Below are 15,891 nucleotides of genomic sequence, written 5' to 3' on the forward strand. Positions count from 1 at the left end.
ATAATTGGAGTAGGATTGAAATTAAAAATTTTTGGATTGATATTAACAATACTTGCACAAAATGAATTTTATTATTTGACCTTTACGTTGTAAATATAAATTTTCAAGTTGACATAGCCGACACTACAACAAAAAATGAACAAATAATTTAGTTAATATTGTTTAATATTGAAATATATACACTGACCCGCAAAAGTAACCGGACACTAAAAAGTAATTTCCAATGAATTATTGAATAATGAATTATTAAATAACAAACCATAAAATAAAAAACAAAATCCAAAATATTGACTAACAAATTTTTTTTTATCTGAAATAAGATATTGTTTAAACCAAAGTCATAAAATATTTCTAAAATAAACATACTAAAATCGAGTATTTCCTCCTCGAGTTTAAATAACAGCTCTCATTTTTTTCTGACATAGACTGAATCAAAGCTGCAATCTTGTTTGGCTGTATTTGTTTCCACTCGTTTATTAGCGCCTGTTCTAACGCTACCACAGTTTCAAAATCGTCAGAGTTTTGCCTAACTACCCTTTCCAAATTGTTCCACAAATGCTCTATCGGGTTAAAGTCTAGTCTTCTAGGAGGCCAAGCTAGTGAATAAATACCAACATCTGTAAAGTAATGCATTGTTATCCTGACTATGCTTACAAAATGCTTATAAGGTAACACTTGTTCTTCCAGACATTCTCTAATGTACCTATCAATATTAAGGCCACCTGAGTCTGACATAACAAGCTCCATATGTGCTTCCAAAGAAATGTCGCCCCATACCTCCACCACCAAACTGCACTCTTTGGGGCCTCCATAAACGGACTGCTTATAGCGGTCGAGATCTCGCCAAATTGGACGAGAGCGTGTGAGACGTGTCGAGCAGCTCTTTACTGCAGGCAGCACGGCGAAACTCGACCGCACGCAAACTGCATTTTTGACTGCGACCTCACACGAACTGCTTGAGCGGTCCGTGTATTGCAAATGACAATTTTGTATTGAAACTGCAGATCGCCCAGCGGCAACCGCTTAAAGCTGTATGCTATAGCATTGGCATTGAAGCAAAATTGGCTATAGCATTCTCAAGGCCTTCCCCACACTCTTTGGTAAATATCTCGTAAAACGAGATTCATCTGTAAATAAAACGTTTCTCCAACCTTCCATATCCCAATCTGCATGAGCACAACAGAATTCAAGCGTTGTCTTCGATGAGCTGCATCCAATAAAGAGTCTGTAACAGGTACAACGATGATTAATTTTGTTCACTTAATCTTCGACGTACGGTGTCAGGTGAAATACTGGTACCGTAAAGACCTACCAGTCTCCTAGTCAAAGGTGTAGCAGTAACTGTCTGATCTCGAAGTAATTGAAGTCTTAGAAACAAATCTTCCACGACGTTTGTTGACCTTGGTCTTCCCTGTACAGACCTTCTGAAGTAAGAACCAGTTTCTTGAAATATTTGTAAAGCATGGGATATTCTGTTTTGCAGAACGCCAAGAATATCTTTAAAAGATTGAAGAAAACGGAATGGATATAAGTATGAAGAGCACGAGCCAGAGCAAGCTTGAGTAAAAATTTGGATAACAAATTAATCTTTGTTATTAAATACACTTTTTCCCAAAAAAATAACTAACATACACCAAAAGGAATACAATCAATTTAACAAGCATTATTTTAAGTAAGTATTCGATTCATCCAGGTCACCTTAGCAAAATCCTTTTTCCAGCCACAAAAAATGACAAACTTAATGTTTAAAATTTTAAAATATCAAACGAATGGATAAAAGCAACTTACAATTTAATTATTATACAAGGCAATTCAACAAAACTAAAAGGAGAAAACTATGGAATTTTACGTGTTGGTTTACTTTTGGGAGTCAGTATATATATATATATATATATATATATATATATATATATATATATATATATACATATATCAAATAATAATATACAAAATCAAAAACCGTAAACATATTCTTTTTAATTCTATTCTGTTCTAGTGAATTCGCCGCCCTTCTTAAAGAACCGGTTTGTTGTGGGATTCCTTCTATACTAGTCGAGAAGGTCACCGTCCAAATTACGAAGGGATTCTCGATTAACTGTATTTTATATAAGTGTTATAAATAGAACCTTTAATAATGAATAAAGACAATAAATTAGATTAATAAAAATACAACAATATATTCAACCTTAAGCTAAGATTAATACTATTACAACAACTAATATTAAACTCAACAGGCGGCCGGGTTGAACCTCATCAATTATCACTGCGCCGAGCTTTTGACATCCTTTTCGATGTCTTATTCAGGGCTTTCGAGGTCTCAATCTCCCGAGCCTCCAGATACTACTACAATGATCACTAAACAATGCCTTACTGGTACCGGGAATAGATTATTGTTCATTTATACCGTCGGTGGTAACGTGGTTTGAAGAACCTAAAATGACGTTTAACAAAAGTTATTTTAGGTTTGTAAAACGTTTTTTATAATAAATCGAGAACGAACGACTGAATGGATTTGGCTAATTTTGGTTTTGAAATATTTATTTGAAGTCCTATGAAGGACTAAAAGGGGAGAAAATAGTAAAAGCAACGGACTTATTTCCCATACAACCATTTACAGTTGTAGTTCATTTGAACATAAAGTGACTTTTAACAAACTTTAAGTCTATTTACTTTTTTGTTTCAACTAAACTCGAATAAATATGATGAAATTGTAAGGAAAATAGTAAAAGTAGTTTTATTTTCCCACACAAACAGTTAAATATACTCATCTGTACCATGTAACATCAGATATCAACTTTTATTAGTTGTATATAAAGTGTTTTAAAAAATGTGATTTTTACTCGAGAGTGTTAAAACATTGTTTATTTACAATATTAAAAACTATTTTTAACATTTTCTCTGCAATACAGTTAAAAAATTTTATTTGTGCATTAATTCAATTCATTTTATTTTAATAATAATTAATTTAATAAAACAATTCTAAATAGGTAAACTTAAAAAATGTTAAAATCTAATTGAGCATCCATTAAATTTTCCATATAATATATGTATTAAGAAAGTAAGCTTCTATTATTTATAAAAAAGTATATTTCAAAGAAAAAGTTATACTTGATTGAACAGTCGTTGAGTTGCGCCAAATGTAGGCAACTTACAGTTGTTGTTAGCAACGCAATATTATTCAATATTAACTCAAATTCGAAGTAATGAGTCTAAATAAGTTTCATTAAGTATTTATTAGAAATCGAGAAACACTGTTTTGTGATTTTATTTTTTTGATATACATATTGTTATACAGTGTGTAAAAGCCAAATGGAATAAATTCATTATTTAGGTTATTGTACATATTTATAAAAAATCCTGAAACACGTCAAATTTAAATTATAACTTGACATTCTTTAACGTAAAAATGCAACTCCTACCTTCAACCCCCTTAGAATGACAGGTACAACCCCCAATTTTTAAAATAGGAAGTACAGGCTTGTGATATATCGTTTGAAAGGTCTTTTCATTCTCCATTCAAAAATGTTGTCGCTTTCAAGTTTATTAAGATTAATTAAGATAAAATAAATTAAAATCATGTGGTTACCGAAATTCGCTACAGTACAATCAAAAACTAAAATGTAATGCAAAACGTAATAAAATGTAGAACACGAAAAAGAACTATGAATGTTAATGAAGTAGATGTTCAAAATATTCACCGCGAACGTCTTGGCAACATCCTAATCTCAAATAAAACTGTCTTCTAACATTATTTAACATAACAGGCGTGATCGACCTAATCGCAAGCGTTATTCGTTCTTTTAAGTCATTTAAATCAGAAGGTTTAGTTTTGTACACATGGCTCTTCACATCCCCATAAAAAGAAATCTAATAATGTAAGATCAGGTGATCGCGCTGGCCATTCACTCGATCCTCGCCTCCCTATCCACCGATTGGGAAATATTGTATCGAGGTACTGCCGGACATTAAGTTGGTAATGTGGTGGTGCTCCATCCTGCTGAAACCATATCGTATTCGCTGGAACTTGAGGGTTTCCTGGATCAGGATATAAATTTGCCAACGTTAGAATGACATCATTTTGAAGTAGTGCCAAATAATTGTTGCCGTACAAGTTGCCCTCAATGAAAAAGGGATCAATGATATTGTTTCCTACAATCCCTGCCCAAACATTAACCTTTTGAGGGTATTGAGTGTGTTCTTCTCTCATCCAGTGACGATTTTCCGTGGCCCAGTAGGGGCAATTTTGCCGATTAGCATGACCGTTAAGTGAAAAAGTACACTCATCAGAAAACATAACGTCTTCTAATTGGATAATATTGTTATCCAACATGTCCATCATTTGCTCACAAAAAAAAGTTCTCCTATCAAAATTGTCTTCCATGAGCTCCTGAGTAGGTATCATCTTATAGAGATGCAATTTATTTTCTTTTAATATGTTTACTATCGATGTATGGCTAGCATTGAATGTAGTGGACGCCTGTCTACTCGTTGTATGTGGATTTTCCTGAAACTCAAGCAACACATCTAATTTGAGTTCATCACTCAGTGCATTGACAGCTGCTTTTTTTATCTGCCTTACATGACCAAACTCGCGAAACTGCTTCTCTATTTTACTTATTGTTCCTTGGGGTATAGGCGGTAAATTAGGAAATTTCTCATGAAATAGGCGAGTTACTTCCTGTTGTGTCGGGTGTTATCTCCGTAACCAATCATTTGTAAAACTGTTATTTTATGCATATTTATATATTAATTTATTTTATCTTAATTAATCTTAATAAACTTGAAAGCAACAACATTTTTGAATGGAGAATGAAAAGACCTTTCAAACGATATATTACAAGCCTATACTTCCTATTTTAAAAATTGGGGGTTGTACCTGTCATTCTAAGGGTGTTGAAGGTAGGGGTTGCATTTTCACGTTAAAGAATGTCAAGTTATAATTTAAATTTGACGTGTTTCGGGATTTTTTATAAATATGTACAGTAACCTAAATAATGAATTTATTCCATTTGGCTTTTACACACTGTATATTTGTAATATACACCAAACAAATGGTGATGACCCAAAAACTATTTTGTAAATAAAGTACATTCATTTAGCAAATTCCCATCAGTAAATATGAGCACGTGTTGATATTCGATGTCTCATTCGTCAAGAGGCTATTAAATATAATTTATTACCTTAGCCAGCCAGATTCTCATGTTACAGATCCCAACTTGTCAGCATTTTAAATTCAAATTGTATCGTGTTGATTTTTAAGTTAATATATTGTGTTATATTTATGTTATTAGTTATTGTTAAGTTATTTACTGGTCGTGTTATTTTTTTAGAGTTTAGTTTAATTGTGATATAATGATTAAATTTCAAGAAATTCTTACACTAACAGTTTCAAAAGTAAATATTTTTAAAAATCATATGATACATAGGTCGTATATCAGTACGACCCTGTTTGGCTTACACGTGGTTCTATTGACGATTGGGAATTTGTAAAATGAATAGGGTTTAGTAATTTGTATTTGTAAATACAAATCTATAGATGATTATACAATTTAAAAAATATAAACATTAAACCTTTGATTTATTGTTTCATTCAGTTTTATTTTGCATATGTTCATTTTGCACTTTTATTCTAAGGCCAGAAGATGAAAAAACGTTGCTAAGATTCGACGGTAGTGGTGACTCCTCTAAGAGCAACCCAAGATTCACAAAGGATTTACATACTTTTATTTATTTTAACATATTCTGCTAAGTGTTTTTCTTTTATTTGTTTGTACTAAGGATACAGTAGATTAATAACACATATTATAATACCCTCTTTATTAATTTACAGATTAAATATACCTAACTACATATATATTTAATCATATTAGTTTATTATAATTAGAATGATACATGTTTAATCGCCTCTCCAGTCTGAATTATCTTCAATCCAATCAAGAAACTTTGTTGTTCTGCAATACACAGAAGGATATCCAGAGATACACCATCGCACTCCATATGAAACTACTCCTACTTGAATGTCTCCAATAACCAATGGACCTCCGGAGTCTCCGTTGCAAGCCGTTTTTCCTTCAGCTCCAGAAAGGCAAATTTCTTCATTTTTAACAATTCCGAAGACTTCATTACACGCGAAGTTACTTATTATGGTGTTGTTAACTTGACGAAGAACGTCAGAAACACTTCCACCACCACTAGTGGTTACACCCCAACCACTTACTCGAGCATTATCACCTAAAAATAGTTTATTTTCTTAATTAGTTAAAATATAATTAGATATTAAATAAACAATTTACAATTTAAGTCGTTTGTCCCATTGGGTGCCAGATTATCGACAGCTTTTAAGAACTTTACTTCAAGTATTCTTAGCAAAATTTCTTAATTTTTGCCAAAGTTCAACGATAGTGTATATTTTGACAGCCACGAGTTTATTTTTAAACAGACCTAAGTTTTAATACCTCATCATTCAAATCTGATTTAATGAAGTGGTCGATGATTTTAAATTATTTGATTGGCAAAGAGAACAGCTAGATTTCTTCAAGATAACGGATCTTTCCTTTCCATTTCTTTTGACCTTCCTTTCCACGATCACGTGCTTTACCGCGACCTCTACCTCAGCCTCTGGGACCAACTCTATCCCCTCCACGGCCACCACCAACAAAACCTCCTTGGAATCTACCGCGTCCACCGGTTGTAGCTGCGTTCGCCATTGTTTAGTTTCTTGTTATGTGGCGATCAGCGAAAGAAAAAAAGAAAGACAGCTTCCTAGAAAGAAGCTATATTTCATTTTCGTTGATAGCCAAAGACGGAGGTTTTTGGTAATGGTGGCTGTGGGCGGTTTCAGAGGCTGAGGAAGAGGTTGCGGTAGAGGACGTGGTCCTGAAAAAGGAGATCAAAAGGAATGGGTATCAGTAGCTTAGCTAGGATGTTTAGTCAAATATGGAAAGATCTGTTCTCTTGAAGAAATCTACACGTTCTCTTTTACAATAAAAGAATTCGAATTAGACCACTTCATTGGATCAGACTTGAACGATGGGGTATTGACAATCATGTCTATTTAGAAACAAACTCTTACTAGTCAACATATACGTTTTAAGGCATTTGTTGCCATTAGACACAGCAGATTACACATTCGATTAGGCGTAAAATGCAGCAAGAAAGTAGCAACTACCATTAGAGATATTATTAGTTTGGCCAAACTGTCAGTAATACCAGTACGAAGGGAATACTGGGATAATAAGATTGGTCAGCCTCACACTGTGCCTTACAGGGTTACTGGAAAATCTGGTTATGTTACTGTACGTTTGATCCTAGCTCCCCATGGTACCGGAATCGTTTCTCCCCTGTTCCTAAGAAACTTCTACAGTCTGGTATTAAAGATTGCTAAACTTCAGTTACTAGTTCTACTGGAACTTTATGTAACTTTGCCAAAGCTATATACTTAGCCATTGCAAAGACTTACGCCTACTTTACACCAGATTTATGGAAGGATACGGTTTTACCTAAGACACTATACCAAGAATAATTGCTCAAGTTTACATATTTTGTGATCTTTTGTATGTAAAATACATACAAAAACAGCTTAAAAGAGCTTTTGAGTTTTTGAATCGGCGCTTAAGTAGTTATTCGAAGGCGCTCACTTTCCAATTAAGGTTATCAATTTGGTTGTTTGGATTTTGTTGTCAGGTTAGCGAGTGAGTGCTCTCTTAGAGCTGGGTGCTTGGGAAATATGTAACGAGAATTAGAATATTTTTTGTATAAATCTTTGATTTATAGAATGGTTGTACGTCGACATTGAGATTCCGTGCCCGGACATATTTTGGGAAAGCTCGTTGTAGAGATTGGCGACGTCGTTCCTTTTTAGGGAAGACGTTAAAAAGGATCAAAAACATGAAGTACATAATCGGCTTTATGTCTGAGTTGAGTTTATAAAGAGAATTTTGTCTTGGAGTAGTGACAGGTTGTGACTGTATTTATGTGATTGAAGTTCATTTTCTGCTGGTAGATTTGTGAAAATATGTGGGATCTTTGCCACGACAGTTTAAATAGGAGGGTGCGATTCAAACGAATAAAGTAAAAAGAATTACTCACCTACAAAGTCCGTATTGACATCCGTCTTAGATGGTAGTTTTGAGTAGTTAATAGTGGGGGATACGGGAATTTCATTTGGCAGAATCACAACAGCGATATCGTTATCAATGGTAGAACGATCATATTTTTCGTGTTGTTTCCAACTAGCTGCGTTTACTGTGATTTGACCAGGACTCACCTGTTTAAGATTATGAGCACCAAGAGTGATTTCTATGGAAGTTGCACTGAAATATAATAATATTAATTGTTTATAGATAGATAGATAGATAGAACGTTTATTGACCACTTTACATAAAGTTTGAAGTCCGTATAAAAAATACAATAAAAGATATAATAATGTAAACTTAAAATTAACTTAACCATATTGGCTAAAGTAATATACATATGTAAGTATTAGCAGAAGAATTAAAATTAAAAATTTAAGATAAAAAAATCTCTAACCAAAAAAAAACAAACCTAAACTGTCACATAAAAAATCTTTGAAATATGGAAGTAACAAAAATGTGCAAATAATTAAGAATATTCCCGAATCGATGACTAAATAAACTAATACATAAAACTTAGTACATTTTAATAGCAATAATACAATGTGATATGTAGATAGTAAATCGACAGTATTCTGACCAAACTGGGTACACGTTATAAAGGTGTATTGAGGTATTCTGTCTTTGAGTAAAAACAATATGTTAAAAAATGCTTTCTGATCCTATTTTTAAACAGTGGTGGAGACAGAATTTTTATTTCGTTAGGCAGATAGTTATACAAGTGAATATCAATTGAATTCTTTGTGCTCTTTGATAGTCTGAATCGTTGTGACCTAATTAAATCCCTCGATCTTGTTAGATGATCATGTAATTGGGAGTTTATAGTAAACTTATTTTTATTATCGTGAATTTCCAACAGTGTTGCATACATATAAAGCGAAGGTAGAGGCATAATACCCATGTTCAAAAATAATGGTTTACAATGATCCCTAAAATCCGCTCCAGCAAGTATCCTCACCACCTTCTTTTGTAATTTAAATATTCTGTCGGCATGACCAGAGTTGCCCCAAACAGCTATTCCATATTGTATATGACTATGAAACAATGAAAAGTAACACATTTTAAGGGTACTTTTAGGTACCAAATAAACCAGGTTACGCATTACAAATATTGTACTGGCGAGTTTAGAACTTAAGTTGTCTATATGGATGCCCCAATCTAAGTTGTCATCCATAAAAATCCCTAACAATTTGATGCTATATCCAAAAATGTGTCTTCGATCTGAACTGAAAACTATATTTTGATTTTTATTCTCGTTTAGTTTTAGTTTATTATGTGTAAACCAGTTTTTAATTTTAAGCACATGGTTTCCTATTTTGTTATTTAAATTATATTGATTCTGGTCGGTACTAATAACGGTTGTATCGTCTGCAAAACATATACACCTTAAGGGGTGGGTATAATGAAATATATCGTTGAGATATAGAAGAAAAAATGTAGGTCCTAATATAGACCCTTGGGGAACTCCATGTTCAACATTGTGAAAATTGGAGTAGTTATTATTTAAAAAAACGGCCTGTTTTCTGTTTATTAAATACGATCGAAATAAATTAAGAGCATTTCCCCTTATGCCATATTTGTGCATTTTGTCTAAAAGTAAAGTGTGTGAGACACAATCAAAAGCCTTAGATAAGTCACACAATGTTAAAGACACGAAGTGACCTCTCTCTAGGCCATCAACTACTTCCCTTACAATTTCCTGAATTGCTTGAGTAGTGCTGCATTTTTTTCTGAAACCATATTGATTACAATGAAGTATTTTGTACTTTTCTATGTACTCTATTAAGCGGTTATTCAAAATACTTTCAAAAATTTTACCAAAAATGGGAATAATAGAAATAGGGCGATAATTTTCAATTTCTTCTGGAGATCCTTTTTTGAGTAGCGGTAACACTTTTGTTACTTTTAATACATCGGGAAAGATTCCTTCGATAAGGCAAAGATTATAAAGTATGACCAGTTTATCAATGATAATATCCAGAGTTTCTATCACTAATTGTTTGTTTAAGAAGTAAAAATCAGTGCATTTTGAGTTTTTCAAGCTGTATAATGTATTCCTAACTTCAGTATCACTAACAGGTGTTAAAAATCACATATAAAGAATATAGGTATGAAACTTAAGGCAAAAAAACAGTAAAGGGAAAAGTACGCATAGGCAATATAATTAGGTAATTTCGAACGTATTAAAGTAATATCCGTAAAAATATCGAATAAATAAAGATATATTGATACATTAGTCAAAGATATATATGTCAAAGAATCAAAATATATACTAAACAAAATAGAACTAGGACTAAAAAACAGTCTAACATAAACAAATCATCAATTCATCTTTGATACTTCGAGTTTTTAACAGCTGACAACCCTAATTTGCGACCCTTTTTTCTCAGGCAACCTTATTTTTTCATATAAAAAAAGTTAGCTTTAATTTTTGCAGCCACTTTTTGACTGTCAGCCTATTATCAATGTAGATATTGCCTAATGTATGATATTATTCTAATTTTTAAATGTATGGCAAAATGTTTATTGAATTTGGTTAACTACGCTATGAATGTAGTGATTTTGCAGTAGGATTTCGTACTATAAATAAAAAAAAAAAACAAAATATAGATTCATTTACATCAAAGTCAACCAGTACCTAGTATTCACTCTTAAAAGTTTGGCACAGACAGACGCACACACACACATACACACCTATACACGTACACACATAGCCACTACACATTGTTGTAGCTTGATTGGTTGGTTGGTTGATGCTTATAATTAAGATCTAAAAAGATACATTAAAATTAAAGTTTTCTATGATACTTTCTATAAAAACTATTAAAATAAATAAATACCCATCCACACAGTGAGCTGCAGTAATAACAGTTTTTGGTGAAATTATAGAGCCTCCACAAGACCAAGACTGAAAGGAACTTCTACCAATAAGATATATTTGGTATGGAATAGAATGGGGCTTTACTTCATCTCCGTGGATAATTTGCAAGTTAGGATCGTCTGGTAAATCATCTGGTGAGCCTACAGGATCTACAGTGGGATGTCTAAAAGGTGGTAGTTCATCTTTCGTGGAAAACTGAAATAAAAATTTTGTTTTTACTTTTAGAAAAACTAAAAGTGTGTGTGTGTGTGTGTGTGTGTGTGTGTGTGTGTGTGTGTGTGTTTGTGTGTGTGAGAAAAATATAGCACGTAATTAAGTCCATCAGCCACAGAATGTGTTATTTATGTCTAAAGTTACTTTTTGTTCTTTTTTGTTTTTAGTTTTTAGGTATATGTCTAAATCACTGAAACTATACTAATTCAGATTTCTACTGTTACGTCTTTAATAAAATTTATTAGCAATCCTAAGGTTTTTCTATTAGCGGTTGCCAAATATGCGATAGATTAGGGGAGAGCAAATATTTCATTTTACAAATTGTGAGAATTAATTTATCAGATTTTTCTGAATATTTGTGACAACTAAATAAAATTTGGTTAAAATCTCCGTAAGAACTTATATCACAACTACGCAGTGGTAGTAGGTTTCCGTAATATGTCAAGCTTAACTAAATGCGACGGAAATTCACCATGATTCGTTTTTAGGCAAAACACACTTTCCGAGAAGATTTTGGTGGTCAAGTCATAGAATATGTATTGGGATGGGAGTGGGTGTATCTGGAAATACGCCCCTTTGCGAGATTTGAACAATATTTTCTCACTGTTGGTCCCATTTTAACCTTATTTTATTTTTTATTGGATTAAATATTTCTCTTACTGTATATGTATTGCAAAGTACTCTTTTTTGTACTGCTTCCTTAGCTAAAGTATCAGCTTTTTCAATTCCTGGTATACCTACATAGCCTCTTACCCAAAATACATGACACTTACATGATTTTTACACAAACATGACAAAGGGCACGTCATAACAAAATTATTCTTTCTCTTGACAATCCAACACATGATTTCGCTAAAGCAATTTTTAATTTTATCTGGAGTGTGCTTAAACTCAGGGCATTTATAACACTGGTTAGCAAAAATCAACTTTATCTTATGACATGGAGAGAATATGGTGTTTATTATGTTCAATATCATCAGAAATCCTAAAATAAACGTGAATATTTTCTATTCCCCACACTTTATTTGCTACGAAAAATTGTAGAAGAATATTTCAATTTTAGTATGTCTCTCGCGGTGCGCTAGCTTTAAAATATTGTATCAGATCTTTTACGATAATACTTATTTGCTGGAGCATCATAGATAATGTTCATCAGTAATTTGCCAGCAGATTTGTCTTGGTGGAACCGTTCTCCTTGTTCATTACTTAAGCACCTAAATTTTGTGGAAATAAATTCAGATGAGCATCCAGGAGGCAAAATTTTAGAAACATGGTACATTTTATTTCTCTGTAGGTAGTAAGTAATTCAGTGACAAGATCTTTGTAATTGTCAGCTTGGACATTGCGGCGAAAATTGGAGACAACTATTTTACAAGCTCCCTTTTAAATTATTACATTCAGCCTCTGAAATTAGATGGGGTTTTGAGGAACATTCTGGTTTTTGAGATATTGGTTCATTGTCTATTTCCTCTTTTAATTGTATATCACTAAATAGAACTTTAAAACTTTCCAGTTCTTCTTCGTCCACACTCAAAGTCTTCAAAGGGTGGTTTCGTGATCAAAAGTTTTTGGTTATGTTCGAGGGAGGGAATACCTGATGGTAAATAGGGATACTGCACAGTATTCTTGTACTTCGGTTCTATGCTCTACATTTTTGTAAGACAAAAGTTACAATATATAACAAGGTCTGTCGGTTCTCTCAAGATCATTGGTATTGCAACACGCATTCGAAGTTCTGTAGCTTTTATCCAAGCTCTTTATAATGGTACACAACTCTAACAAAATATATGAGGAGCCCATGATTAATCTTAATGTCCTACTTTACATAACTTCAAAATAAAATTTGTAAGCTCTACATACAAGTGGGGTGAGAGTAAGTTTCTGCGATTTGAAAGTTAGTTCCTCAGACAAATAACGAAAACTGTTATCCTGATAAACATATTGCTTAGGCGTTTTATTTCGTCGGTAATTCATAGTCAATCACAGTATACTTATAAAAAAGAACAAAACAAATGTAAAACAAAAACACTTAACTACGTTTCCCGCCACGATAATAGGAAATGTACTAACTTGATACGCCGATAAATACCTGTAATGTGAAAAATCAGATGAACTGTGTACATCTTACATAGAATAGAAATAAACAGATTGAACTTGTCTTAAACTGAGACATTTTTGTGCGATTTTCACAACACGTAAAATTCACTTTTGAGTGTACAAGTGCGTTCTAATTAACGATTCATTTTTCGGAATCTTTTGAGGTTATGTAGTAAAAACATGGAGAAAACGGGGTTTTTCGGTTTTTGGAGCATGCTGCAGGAAAAAATAATAGTTTTAATATCTTATTGCGATTGTAAAGATAAGAATGCATATAAAAATATGAATTATCATTAATTTATGTGTATGTTGTTGAGGTTATGAGTCAAAAACTTCAGAAAAATGCCAAAAAAAGCAGTTTTTTCGATTTTTAGGTATTTTCCACGTTGAAAATGATAATAATACCTATGTCATTCTAAAGAACGGGAAAAAACCCAGAAAAAAACATTGTTTTAAAGTTGGCCAAAAATTTCCGACATAACCTAAAATATCACTGAAAATTTTAAATTATTATTCCTGGGCTCAATTTTTAAGCTAAAAATCTGAAAAAAAATTAGGCAGTTTTGTATTATTAAAATACGCTTTCATAAATTTTTTCAGATTTTTTGCAGCAATACAGCGCTTAAAAAAAATTTTTTTTTAATACGTTTTTTCCCATAGCGAACCCCCAGAGGCACCTAGGGACTTGAAAATTTACCTGAGTGAGTTTTTAATTATGTCCTTTCGAATGACCAGACCCAAAACTGAATCGAGCATGGTGCAATTTTGACCATCTTATCCCGCTATAGCCTTTGTACGATTGGTGTTTAATTGTCCTACTCTTACTATGTAACTGTGGTATTAAAAGCAACAAACAAATGTAAAAATGGTTTATGAGAAATGCAATCAAAATTAAAACAAAAATGAAAAAAAAGAATTAAGAGAAAATAAATAACAGCAGGTTGTAATAACCTCCTTATTTTAATTTTCTTTTAATTCGTCCTGTTTATTTTTTAGTAAGTTTAATAAAAAAAGAACACGCTCATTAAAAGCGTTAACCAAGGAAGAGGATACGGAAAAAGAAACAAAGAAATCACTATACTCTGTTACGCAGACGACGCATTATTGATAGCCCAAGATGAAGATAGTCTGCAAAGACTGGTCCACAGATTTAACATAAGAGCACAAGAATTTAATATGACAATCTCATCTCAGAAAACTAAAATAATAGTAGTCAGCAAAGAACCAACCAGATGTAAAATAGAAATTGATGACATCAGTATTGAACAAGTAATGGAAATAAAATACCTGCGAATTACACTGTCTAGCTATGAAGACCTGGACAAAGAAGTGAGAGATCAATTTCAAAAAGCAAATAGACTGGTAGGATGCCTTAATAACACTATATGGCGAAACAGACACATTAACACTGAGATGAAATTAAAAATTTATAAAGCCAGTGTAAGACGAATAATTACATGTGCCTCAGAAACAAGACCAGATACAGCCACAACGCAAAGGCTACTGGAAACGGCAGAGATGAGAGTACTGGGAAGAATTACAGAAAATACGCTAAGAGACCGAAAGAGAAGTGAAGACACTAGAAGAAAATGTAACGTACAGTGTATAAATGAATGAACACAAAATAAAAAAAAGAATGGAATAACCACATAAGTAGAATGGAGGAGACCCGTTTCGTCAAAATAGCAAGAGATAAGTCACCAATCGGTGAAAGAAGTATCGGAGGACCGAGTAAAAGATGGAGTGACAACCTTCAATGGAGCTATTAATCTACCAATGAACAAGCAGAATTGCTAATTAAGAGGAAGAAGAAGAATAATAATAAAAAACAATAGAAGCGGGGGAGGTTAACGATATTCAGTCACGAAAACATATATTACGAAATTGTAAATATTCAAGAAACTTATAATTTTACTTCTAAACTATAAAAATAACAAAGCTTAAGATCCACAACTAGGTGGAGAACAGATTTTAGATATAGAATTTAAAAAGGAAAATAGTTACTTACAATAAGATTGCAACTTGCTGTCGCCAACACAGTTACTAGCATTGCAAAAGTCTTCATCTTGAAGTAAGAAAAATGTCTACTATAACTTTTAAAAGTCTACGCTGCCTTATATATGTGACCATATTTGCTTTAAATAAAATCTGATATTGCAACAATTTACAAATCAATAAATTATCGGACAATTTTTTAATCAAGATTAGGGCACATTATTGCACCAATTATTGATTATTGAAATATTGGATTTTGAAATTTGTTGTTATTGAATAAAAATACAATTTAAATATAATTTCATAAGGGCATAAAACTTTTATTTTGAGGCAATAAACTATATTGACACATAACACTCGAATGTGTGATTACCGTAAAAAGCTATTTCTCGTTTATTATCTAGGATCTACGAGTATACTCCAGTCGCCAGAGACGAAAATACCACTGGACCTCTAAAAATCATACGAACAAGCTAAATTTTGCGGGTAATGTCAATCTTGGGGCACCAAAAAGATGCAAAAAACTTTACCACTTTTATTCCCTTGGCTTCCCCCTAAACGACCCCTTATAGT

General features: G+C 32.6%; 1 protein-coding gene and 1 pseudogene across 1 annotated transcript; one reads left to right on the plus strand and one right to left on the minus strand.

The window, feature by feature from the left end:
* Positions 1–5,802: 5,802 nt before the first annotated feature.
* LOC140435036 (chymotrypsin-like) lies at positions 5,803–15,463 on the minus strand. The gene is made up of 4 exons (XM_072523716.1): positions 15,332–15,463; positions 10,973–11,208; positions 8,089–8,312; positions 5,803–6,231 (listed from the first exon to the last, which is right to left on the minus strand). Exons 1-4 carry the CDS (start codon positions 15,386–15,388, stop codon positions 5,897–5,899), a joined length of 852 nt encoding a protein of 283 aa, XP_072379817.1. The 5' UTR covers positions 15,389–15,463; the 3' UTR covers positions 5,803–5,896.
* Positions 6,819–7,693, plus strand: LOC140433088 (small ribosomal subunit protein uS5 pseudogene; annotated as a pseudogene).
* Positions 15,464–15,891: the final 428 nt, after the last annotated feature.

Source organism: Diabrotica undecimpunctata, chromosome 2, assembly GCF_040954645.1.
Source record: "Diabrotica undecimpunctata isolate CICGRU chromosome 2, icDiaUnde3, whole genome shotgun sequence".
Taxonomy (NCBI): domain Eukaryota; kingdom Metazoa; phylum Arthropoda; class Insecta; order Coleoptera; family Chrysomelidae; genus Diabrotica; species Diabrotica undecimpunctata.

What these genes read in the sequence shown, in the direction of transcription:
- LOC140435036 (XM_072523716.1), bottom strand. Translation starts at nt 15,388, where the DNA reads ATGAAGACTTTTGCAATGCTAGTAACTGTGTTGGCGACAGCAAGTTGC. An exon ending in CAGCAAGTTGCAATCTTATT is followed by an intron (nt 11,209 to 15,331) that starts GTAAGTAACTAT and finishes TTTTTATTTCAG; the next exon opens with TTTTCCACGAAAGATGAACT. An exon ending in TGTCAATACGGACTTTGTAG is followed by an intron (nt 6,232 to 8,088) that starts GTGAGTAATTCT and finishes AACTATTTTTAG; the next exon opens with GTGATAATGCTCGAGTAAGT.